At 48.1% G+C, this 12350-nt stretch overlaps 1 protein-coding gene and 1 long non-coding RNA gene across 5 annotated transcripts in view; one reads left to right on the forward strand and one right to left on the reverse strand.

Moving 5' to 3' along the window:
• Positions 1 to 12321, reverse strand: part of Bin2 (bridging integrator 2) — a 30742-nt gene extending 18421 nt beyond the window's left edge. Inside the window, exons 1-3 of one of the 4 annotated variants that reach the window (XM_087558542.1) lie at positions 7702 to 7794; positions 2306 to 2642; positions 199 to 279 (exon numbers count right to left, since the gene is read on the reverse strand). Coding sequence is in view for 1 of the 4 variants with exons in the window: in NM_001012223.1 (NP_001012223.1) it covers positions 199 to 279; positions 7702 to 7782 (162 nt within the window). In the remaining 3 variants the exon portion in view is untranslated. 4 annotated transcript variants of the gene reach the window in all.
• On the forward strand, positions 2270 to 6899 carry LOC148004987 (uncharacterized). Its single transcript, XR_015626049.1, has 3 exons — positions 2270 to 2509; positions 3381 to 3574; positions 5279 to 6899. It is a non-coding gene; the product is annotated as an uncharacterized LOC148004987 (long non-coding RNA).
• Positions 12322 to 12350: the final 29 nt, after the last annotated feature.

The following is a 12350-nucleotide window of genomic DNA, read 5'->3' on the forward strand; positions in this document are numbered from 1 at the left end:
ACAGGAAGGGTTAGGAGGTTCCTTTGCTTCTAAGAGAAAGGGGCAAGCAGCAGGCTGATAAAATGCCTGCCTTCTCTAGAACCTTCTGGTACTTAGCCCCCTCCACACCTCTCCCCTCATCCTCAGCCTCATCCTGCCCCCATACCTTTCTTCCTTACCCTCAGCCCCTCCATACCCCTCCTCCACCCTCCAGGTCACCTGCTGTTGGTAGAAGTTGCTGGCACTTTGTTCAAATCGCTCATCTTTGGTTTCTACGGTTTTCCCCAATTTCTGCAGAACCTGGAAAGAAGGCAGAAAGTATGTTATACTCGAGTCTCGGATCTGGCGGTCTTGGGTGGGCTCCCACCAGCTCACCAGTCAGGAAGGTTAACAGGTGGTTAGCAAAAACAATGCTTAGTGATTCAAACTGGGATATCTGGGGATTGTGTTGTGGGATCTAGCTGCTCAGTCTCATTTACAGTCCCCGCCTCCCAACACACACCCCAATCTCATTACTTGAAGAATGTGCTTCCTGTGTTTGGTTTGACCACTCGGTTGAACTAAGAGCCTTGTACAACCTAAACGCACACTCTCCCACTCAATGCACCTTAAAGTGACTTTTGTTTGATTTTTTTTTTTCTTTTCTCGGAGCTGGGGACCGAACCCAGGGCCTTGCGCTTCCTAGGCAAGCGCTCTACCACTGAGCTAAATCCCCAGCCCCCTGATTTTTTTTTAAGGTAGGGTTTCTCTGTGTAGCCCCATCTGTCCTAGAACTCACTGTAGACCAGAATGGCCTTGAACTCAGAGAGCTCCCCCTGCCTCTGCCTCCAGAGGTTCCTGCCACCACCCAGCTCTTGGAGGGATTTTTTTTTTTTTTTTTTTTTTTTTTTTGAGCTGGGGACCGAACCCAGGGCCTTGCGCTTCCTAGGTAAGCGCTCTACCACTGAGCTAAATCCCCAGCCCCTCTTGGAGGGATTTTTAAAGGGGCCTAGAGGAGGGCATTCCACTGAGACATAGCTAGAAAATATGCATGGCCTTTTGAGGTAAGGTGTGAGACAGGACGCTCTGCTTGACCGACAAGCCCCTATTTAGGCACTGTCACAGGTCCCTCCCTCTCTGTGGCCAAGGTGAGCAGGGCTCTTCTCACGGAAGCCCTTGTGAGAAACCTTAACAAACTCTGTATTCCAAGCCCCAGGGAAATGAATGGTACCCGTGTCTAGTTCTCATTGGCTAAGAAACAGAGAGCTCACCGCCACCCCAGTCTCAGTGCCAGTGCGAAACACAAGAAAGCGCCAGGTTTGCTCTCAAGAGAGGCTGCTCAGGTGTGAGCAAGGAAGACAGGGCGAGGGGCTGCTGAGATGCTTGGGAGTGAAGGCGCTTGCCATGGAGTCTGAGGTTGACCTGAGGTGGATCCCTGGAACCCACGTGGCGGAAGGAGAGAACGGACTCGCAAAAGTTGACCTCTGACCTCCACATGTACAATATGGTGTGTGTGTGTGTGTGTGTGTGTGTGTGTGTGTGTACTTCCACATGTGTGATGGGGCAGCATGTGTGTATCCACATGTACATCTGTGATATGGCATGTGTGCATGTGCATCTTGGGAGGAAGCACCAGCAATCCCCTAGGCCCAAGGCAGGATCATAAGTGCCGCTTTCAAATTCTGAGTCTCCTCCTTCACCCAACCCACCAGGTCCCCTCTGGAAACCACCCCATTCTCTCTAGTTTCACTGCCACAGCCTCAGGCCCAGCTGTTTCTTCCTTGCTGCCACAGGTCCTGACCATGCTGCTGACACAATTCTTCATCCATCTGCCTCCTTTTATTCGACCCCACGATGTGTCCACTAGGTAGCAGTCATGCATTGGGTATCAGCCGAGTTCCCATTGGACAGTCTACCAAGGACACACTAACCCTAATCCCTGACCCTTAACCCTAACCCCTGACCCTAACCCTGGTGCTTTGACTCTTCCTTAAACTGCAGCTCTCCACGTTTCTCCTCTATATCTTTTTTTTTTTTTTTTTTTTTAGTTCCTAAATAAGCCCCACTATCAATCATTACAGGCTCCATTCCCTTCTGGAATACTCTAGTGACTTCTCAACTTTGCCTGCTGTGCAAGTATAAGATACATTTTAACAAGCACTACTTCAAATGCCATACCTGTTCTCACACCAACCTATCTACTCCATCCCGTTAATGAAGTTCACTCACTCCTAACTGCTTCTTGCCCACTGTGTTCATCTGTCTGTCTCCTCCTTGGGTACTTTATTAACGCTCAGACTCCGGCAAAGGCCACTTAGTCAGTTTAATGGAAGGAGGTGAAACTGACCGGGTGGTGCCTGGGCTGGGCCCGGAGGAGGGGCTCAGAGAGTGAGTGAGTGTGCAGAGGAGGCCGGACCAACAACCCAGGGCAAAGCAGGCGTGTTCAGCTCTCAGGGTGGGTGTGGCTGGGTGTGTCGTGCTGTGTGGCATCTCATTATGAAGAAATCTGAATCACATGTGGAATCTCATCGTGAAGGAATCCGAATCACAGGTCAGTGTGCCGAGGGTTGTCCTGAGGGCTGTGCAGGGGGCCGTCCTGTGTGTACAGTGTCTGCAGCCTCATGAGAGAGGAGAGGGTCAGTGCCTCTCACATCTCAAGCTCTCGGTGATTAAGATCAAGGCTTCTGTAACCACACATTAATACATACGTTGGCCTTTCTGCTGATTAGCTATGAGGTGCCCAGGACTACATACATACATTCATAAAGACACATACATACATTCATACCTACCTACACTCATACCTACATTCCTACCTACATACATACTACCTACATACATACTACATACATACATACATACATTCATATACTGTGTGGCTCTGTCTGTCCCTGGAATTCACTCTGTAGACCTGGCTGGCCTTGAACTCATGGAGAGTCACCTGCCTTTGCCTCTCAAGTGCTGAGACTAAAGTCATGCGCACAACCGTGCCCAGCCACCACGCCCAGCCTGGCTGGGTCTGCTTTTGCTTCCTTGCCTTTAAATCACAGGTGCTCAAGCGCTGCTTCTCCCCTCAGCCAGGTCTGTCTTTGCTGGTCTCTAGCTTCACCTCCATCCTCCCTGGTTCCCCCTCCCCTCTCACCCCAACAAACAGGGTTCTTCCCCAGAAAGTTGCAAAACCACCTTGTTCTTGGTAGGCAGCTCTTACTTCCTTTTCTCGACTCCTCCCTTCCTTTGCCCACTTATGTTTCTGAGGTGGGGGGCAGGGGAGGGTGGGGGCTGGAAAAAGAGAAAACCCAATTTAGACTCAATGCGGAGGGCAGCTAGGGGCTGGAGCCTTGAGGCGATAGGGCTTCCTGGGGTATGCAGGCTGCGCTGAGAATCTTCCCACCATCTACTTTTTTTTTTTTTTTTTTTTTTAGTAGACTACAGCACCTTCAGTAGCAGAAGGCCCACCATCAACTCTTCCCAGATGGGAGCAAGTGATAGCATGGAAATATTTATCATCTCTCCAGTCCCCGACTCACTTGTTGCCATAGCAACGGGTGACTATGCTGGGTCACATTTCACACTGGAGGTGTTTGTTCTTAGACCCTTGAAGGAACAAGATGTGCAGGTATGCAACAGATGTCTGCTACGCAACAGATGTCTGCTGAAAGAATGAATTTGTATGTTCGAAACAGGCTTAACTTGGTAGCCCAGGTTAGCCTCAAACTTGCAATGACTGTCCAGTTTCAGCTAGTTGAGAACTGTGATCACAGGTGTAAGACACTACACCTGGCTAAATTCTATTTTTTGACCAATTCTCAATGAAAGCTCACAACACAAGCCCCTACAATCCTGCCTGAGAATTCTGCCCTGGTCAGCCCCGCCTGGCAGTTGACTAGTTAGAATTCAGACTCTTGGAGAGAAAAAGCAGGAGCTGGTAAGCGAATGTTAACACTGCAGGAAGGTGGGTGAAATAGGTTAACTAGCTCATTCTTTTAACTCTTCTATAAAGTGGGAGGGAAACACCTTCAAAGACATTCACAGGGGGGGGGGTTTACTTGCTGGCTTCAGTCCCTCCCCATGACCTCCCTGTCCCCTACTGCATTTAGTTGAAAGTGTCAATTGAGGTAACCTGAGCAGGAACCAGACTCTAAAAGGTGTAGTTTGTCGCACCTTTGTCTTGGTGTAATGACTCAAAAGTGGCTTTGGAGGGAGTCTACAGACTGTAACTGGAGGCTCTCCCTAACAGGCAGGCTACGTGAGGAAAGTCTGCAGACACACACTACCTGGAGGCTCTCCCTAACAGTTCCTGTGAGTTCTTCCAGGCTCCTCTCCCACCCTCTTGCTCCAGCTGCATTTCTTGATGGACAATGGACGTTTAGCCTAAAGCAGGCTTAGGCCATGACCACAATAACCTTCCTCAGCTGGAAGGTGCTCTCAGGTTAGTGGAGGAACGGCCGACGACACACAGTTCCCATTTCTAAGTCAGCCAGAGCTAGAAAACCTTCCACCCCCGCAAGGCCCTGGGTTCGGTCCCCAGCTCCGAAAAAAAGAAAAAGAAAAAAAAAAAAAAAAGAAAGAAAACCTTCCACCCAATTGTTCTGTCCTGAGTTCCCACAGATGAGCATATCTTAGGCAAACAGTGGATTCTGAGCTTCCGGCAGACAAGAGATTATTCATTTCTTAGTTCCCGCTGGGACTGGCTCAGCCCCCTGAACAAAAGAATCTATTGCAAATATTTGACAAATTAAACTCTTGGGGATGTAAGTTGAATGAAGTTGAATGAATGTTAACAGAGAGAAGAACAACATAGGAGAGATTTAAAAAAAAAAAAAAAAAAAACCCTTGCTGGGGGAGAACCCAGCAGTCTGCACAGAGAAAACACAGATAGGACAGCAACCGGTCGACTAACATATGTGAGGATGTGTGGTGTTGTAAAAATACAGCTCACTGGGGTTGGGGATTTAGCTCAGTGGTAGAGCGCTTGCCTAGCAAACACAAGGCCCTGGGTTCGGTCCCCAGCTCCAGGAAAAAAAAAAAAAAAATACAGCTCACGCTGCAGTCGGTGGGAACTGGAAAGAGAACCAGGAGGCTGTTTCATTCCTCTTGTGCTTAAGGGCCAGCAGACCTTCCCCCTTGTCGGAGGATGAGCAGGTAAAAAGTGATCCCACTTCAATCAGCTCTGCAGAGAGGCTCTGCAGGGACTCCCCCAACCCTGTCCCCCAAGCAGAGGCTGGAGTGGGGAGAATCTGAATTCGCTCTATCGGGCTGAGCAAATGTCCCTCACCAGCCCAGAATCTCTTTTTACTGGAACACTCTCTCTTGTTCTCAGGAACTTCCCAAGACTCAAGGACTCCAGCTCTTCCACACAGACCGATTTTCCTTTAAGTCAGGGTCTGTCTGGGCCAACCCTGAAACCCCGAGTCTCACCGACAGCCTATCTTGCTTTCTGCATTAAGCTCTGAGTTCCTTGGGCAGACTTGAGTTTGCATCTCTCTCCCAGGACTGGGAGAGGATCCAGGACCGGAAGAACATTGTGCGGCTACAGGTGTGACTGTTTCTACTCTGGCCATACTTGACTCTGAAGTTCAGAGTCCTCTCTCTCAGTTTATAGATGAGAGAACTGAAGCCAAGAACAGAACATTTCTTTCTTTCTTTCTTTCTTTCTTTCTTCCTTTCTCCCTTTCTTTCTTTCTTTCTTTCTTTCTTTCTTTCTTTCTTTCTTTCTTTCTTTCTTTCTTTCTTTCTTTTTTTATGGCAAGTTTTGGAGTCCAGGCTTAAAGGAGACAAAGAGGTTAAATGACTCTCACTCCAAAGGCCTCATGATGACAACAGGCCAAAGGAAGTCAGGCAAAATGCACCCGATATGCCCGGGCTTCATTTACAATGTTTCTTTTTTTTTTGTGGTGCCCAGGATTGCCCGTGCTAGGTACATGTTCCAACCTGCCATACCTGCCAGTCCTTGATACATGAAGTTTCCAGTTGCTACTTTTTGTCTTTTGTCTTGTGTTTCTTCAGCTACAGTGCAGCTTCCTCTAGGAGCGTTCCTTGTTTCCCTATTTAGAGCTACACCTTTCCATATTGTCTCCCTATTTAGAGCTACACCTTTCCATAAGCACTGCTTTCCGTCTATCAGATGTCTAGTTAGCCTCCAGAGAGGCGAAGTTAAGCTAAGCCAAGTAACAAAGGCTGGCCACACAAAATTCTTATTGTCCATTCGTTTTTTTCGCATGACCTCAAAAGACAGACGTATATAGAGCCTCTCCCTTCCACTGTGGTCCTTTAACCCCATCAGTAATGTCAACCTCATGTGGTAGAGCCGGGTGCCCTTAATCTTCTCCAACAGCTACCGTACCACCTTTACAAGGTAATGCCAATCTTTCCATTGTTGAGTGTGCTATGTATTTAACTGGTTCGAAGATCATGAACTCTCTCCTTTTAGCTCATGCCTCTTCCCACACCTCCTTTTCTACTAGAGTGTGGGTAGATGGTGGCTAGGCAAAGGAACATTCTGGACAGGTAACATCGAAACGCCTTTTAAATGTTTAGAGGAAGGGCTGGGGTGGAGCTCAGTTGGCAGAGTGCTTGGTTTGCTCACAAGAAGCTGTAGGCTCAACCCTCAGCATGGAAGAGATGTGATGTCACACGCTTGCAACCCAGAAGCTAGAGGGAGGCAGGGAGACCAGAAGTTGAAATTCAAGGACCTAGTGAGTTTGGGGGTACAAGAAACTGTCTCAGAAACATGTGACGAGTGATGAGAATGGGGTTCACACCTGTGAACCCAGTGGGAGGATCACCTGGAATTCAAAACCAGCCCAGGGGACATGGTAAGACCCTGCCTCCAAAAAACAAAACAAAACAAAACAAAAAAAAAAACCCCCACAAAAAAAACAAAACAAAAAACAAACAAAAAACAACAGGCAAATAAAATAAACTGTGTGGAGTGTCCCCATAATCAATTTCTTTCCTTTTTTTCTAATTTTTTGAGACACCGTCTCTCTATGTAGTCTAGGCTGTCCTGGAAGTCACTCTGTAAACCAGGCAGATCTTGAGCTCACAGAGACCCACCTGCCTCTGCCTCCTGAGTGCTGGGATAAAGGCGTGTGCCCATAATCTGGGTGAACTGGCAAACTATGGATGTCAGTTTAATAGGTGGCAGTCTAAGGAAGGGCACACAGAGGCCTTGGATCACCATCAAGGCAGAAGGAATGACCTAAGAAACGGGCTGGCTACTGGGCACAAGAGCTCCCCACTCACCCCAAGATAAGAGTATCTTGTAGCTCGAGCTGGTCTTAACACAGTATATAGCTTAGGATGCCTCTAGTTTTCTATCCACCTGCTTCCGTTTATATCAGTTTAAACATCAGTCAGTGTGGAGAACTGTGCAGGTTGCCCTGGTCCTTGGTGAATTCCCGAATCAAATTAAGTGAGGCGACTCATTGGCGCCGCAGCTGCTGTCCCTTACTTTGAGGACAAGAATCCTCCAACTCATTCATCGCCTAAGAGACACCACTCTTGCCTTATCACTAGGACAAAATCTGTGACACAGTTGACCACCACCATTCGTTCCTTTCTGTTCTGGGTCAGCCTGAGGGCTGCAGAAGACTCCTGTGAAAACAGCTGTTTTCCTCAGCTGCTCCCTTCTCTCCCACGTCAGCCAGTGTTCATGGACACCCATTCCCCGCCCGCTCTGGGGCAGCAGGACCCTTTCGCCTTAGCCTAGGTCCGAGCCCCTGGTGAGGCCAGGCTGCCTACCTTCTCCTGGGCCCTGCTGAACTTCTTCTGCATCTGCTTGGCGAAAAGTCCAGCTGCTCCGCCCGCCTTGCCCTCTGCCATCCTGCCGGCTGCGGGGGCGCAGCTTGGTCCTGTGGTTTCTAGAGGCCCCTGAGAGGAAGTGCGGCCTCCCAGCATGCCTTTCGTGAAGCTCGGAGGGCGGGCCTTCACACCCTGCCTGCCGCCTGCTGGGGCGTGGTCGATCTGGACCACCCAATGCCACCTCTCGAGGACCACTGGGACCCCATCACTGCCCAGATCCTCGGGAGAACCGCTGGGCAACACCCACCACAACAGGCTGGGCAAAAGTTGGGATCCACACAGGTATCTGGAACTGGGAGGGCAGCTAGACTATTCTAAGAAGTTGGCGGAGAACGGTTTGTTCAGGGTGGACTTTGGTGGACACAAACTCTTAAGACCAGCTTAGAAATGCTACCCCTACAGTAGAGAAAGAATGGTCCCCTTGAGCAGGGTCTTTGAATGTATACTGTGACTCACCGTTTCCAAAACCTGAACGGCACTAGAAAGTGAGGAGACACAAAAGACCGAGGTCCACCCAGAGACCACCTACCAGCTACAGGGTATTGATGCCGGGTGACAGAGTCTCACCCCCGATTGCAGCTTAGGGTCTCTAAGCCTGGGAATTGTAGGGGCAGAGTGCAGAAGGTGGGCAGAATCCAGATTTGGATTTGAAGGGGAGAGATGGGGTCTTCGGGAAAGGGGGTGCCGTTCATAATGTGCTAAGGAGGAGGGGAGGGGAGAGGCCTGAACTTCACAGTGGAGAGCAAACCTTCCTAGGAAAAGCATGGTACATTATTTGGACACGGTGTGAATTTAGACAGAGATTATGCAGACTGGGGTGGGGCTGTAGAGACTACAATTCTGGCTTCTCTAGGAAATCGGTCCTCCAATGAAGTCACACCTGATCACTGAGAAGGGATAGCCGTAAAGTGTGGATGGATACTAGGGGAAACATTTATTCCAGAATCTTAGAGAGCGGGTAGAATGCCCTCAAGGAAAGAAAGAGGTCATAATAGGCGTCCATGGGAGAAGGCAGAAGGAAGCTGGAGGCCTGCCACAAAACAGCCTGCTATTGTTTTCCATTTCTTTCATCAAAATAGACGCTGCATTGAAGGTCAAACACAGCGTGCCAGGCTCACACTAGGAAGCCAGACAGGAAAGGCTAAGCTGATGTCCAGGTGCTTACTTTGGAGTTAGATGGGCAATCAGGAGACCAAACTGTACTGTATGTAATTCATTTCCAGAGGTGGGTACGACTTCTCAAGCAATAGGTGGTTAGGGAATGGATGTTAGCTTTAGTGGTGGTCTGAGAGAGGCAGATTAAGAAAACGGAAGGACTTCATATGAAATAGGAGAGAGCAGAGAAATCCAGAGAACATTGGTCTTGCTGAGATGCTGGGAGAAGGAAAAGGCAGCCGGGGTGTCATTAGCAGAAGGCCGAGACCCCTGTCACTCCCAGGATGACTCAGAACTTCAGCAGAGTGCCCAGATGGTAGCCTTCTAAGACACTCTTGTCTTTCTTACAGCGCGTGTTTGAAACAGGGCCTCACCTGTAGCCCATGCTGGCCTGGAACTCAGCTACCTCAGATTATAGGTGTGCATGACCTGATTCAGAAACTCTTTAGTGCCCAAGAACCTGATGTTCTGTCAGGCAGTGCCAGAGCAGGAACAACCCTTGAAGTAAACTAAATGGAGAAACCAAGCCATAGTGTTTGAAGAGATGATTTGAGTGTCACAAAACTAACTGGACTCACTTAGAAGTAAGCTACACCAAGGGTCAGGCCAGCAAGCAGCAGCTTGTGGCTGTGACTGCCGGTCTTTTATCCCAATGCTGGTGATGACTGTCTCATCCCATTGGTAGGAGCTTGTCTTCACAATCAGGTGATTGGTGCTGAGGAGAAGAGTAAGATGAAGTTTGGGGATGAGCAAACAGGCATGTTACAAGATGGCATGGGGTGGCTTCAGGCTATCTTTGATAGAAATATCAAACCAAACCAAAACAAAGGCCGTTTCTCATAACAGAAAAGATTGATAATATTCCTAGATTACCCTTACTCCTCAATTGTGGAATTAGGGCAGGAACTCAGACATCCTAAGTCTGGTCCAGCCTCTTACAGTATCCACAGTGATGTTAGGTTATAGTACACACAGTGATGTTAGGTTATAGTACACACAGTGATGTTAGGTTATAGTACACACAGTGATGTTAGGTTACAGTGTACACAGTGATGTTAGGTTATAGTGTACACAGTGATGTTAGGTTACAGTGTACACAGTGATGTTAGGTTATAGTACACACAGTGATGTTAGGTTACAGTGTACACAGTGATGTTAGGTTACAGTGTACACAGTGATGTTAGGTTACAGTGTACACAGTGATGTTAGGTTACAGTACACACAGTGATGTGAGGTTATAGTACACAGTGATGTTAGGTTACAGTGTACACAGTGATGTTAGGTTACAATACACACAGTGATGTTAGGTTATAGTACACACTGTGATGTTAGGTTACAGTGTACACAGTGATGTTAGGTTACAGTGTACACAGTGATGTTAGGTTACAGTGTACACAGTGAGACAGAGTTATACTATATAGCATACACCATGATGTATAACTTCACTAACACAGTAGTAAAACAGGAAAGAAAGAAAAGGAAGGGGTTGGGGATCTAGCTCAGTGGTAGAGCGCTTGCCTAGCAAGCACAAGGCCCTGGGTTCGGTCCCCAGCTCCGAAAAAAAGAAAAAAAAAAAAAAAGAAAAGGAAGGGGACAGGAGGAGGGAAGGAAGCCACTCTCTTGAGAATCTGGCTGGAAGTCAGAACCTTCAGCACAACTTATAAAATCAAACCGTCAGGGCTGGAGAGATGGCTCAGTGGTTCAGAGCCTACTGTTCTTGGGGAGAACCTAAATTCAGTTCCCAAGACCTTTATTGGCTCAGAACCACTGAACTCCAGGTCCAGAGTGCTGTGATACCTCTGCCCCCCCAAAGAATACCTGTGGTCATGTGACTCCCAAGAGTACCTGTGGTCATGCGAATAAAAAACACCCCCAACATTCACAGATTTAAAGATAAATGAATGTAGAGGAGTGGGCCAGGTATCAATCCCAGCACTCAGTAGACAGAGGCAGGTGAATTTCTGTGAGTTTGAGTCTAGCTTGGCCTATATAGTTTATTCCAGGCTAGACAGGGCGACATAGTGAAACCCTGCCTCAGAGAGAGAGAGAGTGAGAGAGGTGGAGGGAGGGAGAGAGGATGGGAGGGAGGGATACAGACAGGGAGAGAGAGAGGTGGAGGGAGGGAAGGAAGGAGAAAGAGACAGACACAGAGAAAGAGAGAGACAGAGAGAGAGGAGAACACAGCTAGCATATAACAAATTATGCTTATGGCCCTGGCTTAGGTTTCTCATCCCTCAACGTTATATAACCACCTTACAGCTTCATTTACAAAAGGAAATCCTTTCACATAAGAAAAATAAGTAAATTGGTTCATATGCATGTTTTAATGTTTAAGTCATGCTTATTTTTTAAATATTTATTAATTTATTTTATGTGAGTACACCATCACTGTCCTCAGACACACCAGAAGAGGGCATCAGATTTCATGACAGGTGATTGTGAGCCACCATGTGGTTGCTGGGATTTGAACTCAGGACCTCTGGAAGAGCAGTCAGTGCTCTTAACCCCTGAGCCATCTCTCCAGCCCAGTGCTTATTTTTTAAGATTTGTTTTCTTTTCTTTTTTTTTTTTTGGTTCTTTTTTTCGGAGCTGGGGACCGAACCCAGGGTCTTGCGCTTCCTAGGTAAGCACTCTACCACTGAGCTAAATCCCCAGCCCCAAGATTTGTTTTCTTTTTATCTTTTCAATATGGATGCTTGAGTGTGGTACCGGAAGAGGCTGTTGGATCCCGTGTCGCTGGAGCTACAGGTTGTTGTGAGCCGCCGTGTAGGTGCTGGGAACTGAACTCCAGAACTGCAAGTGTTCCTAACTGCTAAGCCATCTCTCCAGCCCAACTTTAACCTGTAAACTTTATTGTAAGTTACGTCTTTTAAAAATATATATCCTACAAGGTCACACAATCATTATATATCATAATTATATATTATATAAATATGTAGTCGGCCATTATGTGGACACCTGAGTGGGGCTGTCTTGAGACACCACGCCCACACATGCACCTGTATGGCTCCTGTATGTGTGGCTGTCTTAGCCAAGGTCTAAAGCATGTGACCCTTCCTCTCTACTTAACTAAATTTGCTTCACTCTGATGTGTCCTGAAATTTTTTCCTCAAATAGGCGAGGTTCCAGCCTTACCTTTGTGGAGGTTACTAAGGAGGTGTGGAGGGACTCTCTGGTCTACTGGTGCCAGTGCTGGTGTATCTCCTCTCTGCTGGCCCTGGCAGGAGGATCTGCCTCAGCCATCCTCCCAACTCCCGTGCCACCACCAGCCATTCCCCGCAACCTACACGCACACGCACGCGCGCGCGCGCACACACACACACACACACACACACACACACACACACACACACACACACAAACTGCCTGTGTTGTCTGTCCCTCGTGTCTGGTCTTTTGGTGGTTGCTGGGAAAAGCTGCTTCTCACCACCAAA

The sequence above is a fragment of the Rattus norvegicus genome, chromosome 7 (genome assembly GCF_021556685.1).
Source record: "Rattus norvegicus strain SHRSP/BbbUtx chromosome 7, alternate assembly SHRSP_T2T, whole genome shotgun sequence".
Taxonomy (NCBI): domain Eukaryota; kingdom Metazoa; phylum Chordata; class Mammalia; order Rodentia; family Muridae; genus Rattus; species Rattus norvegicus.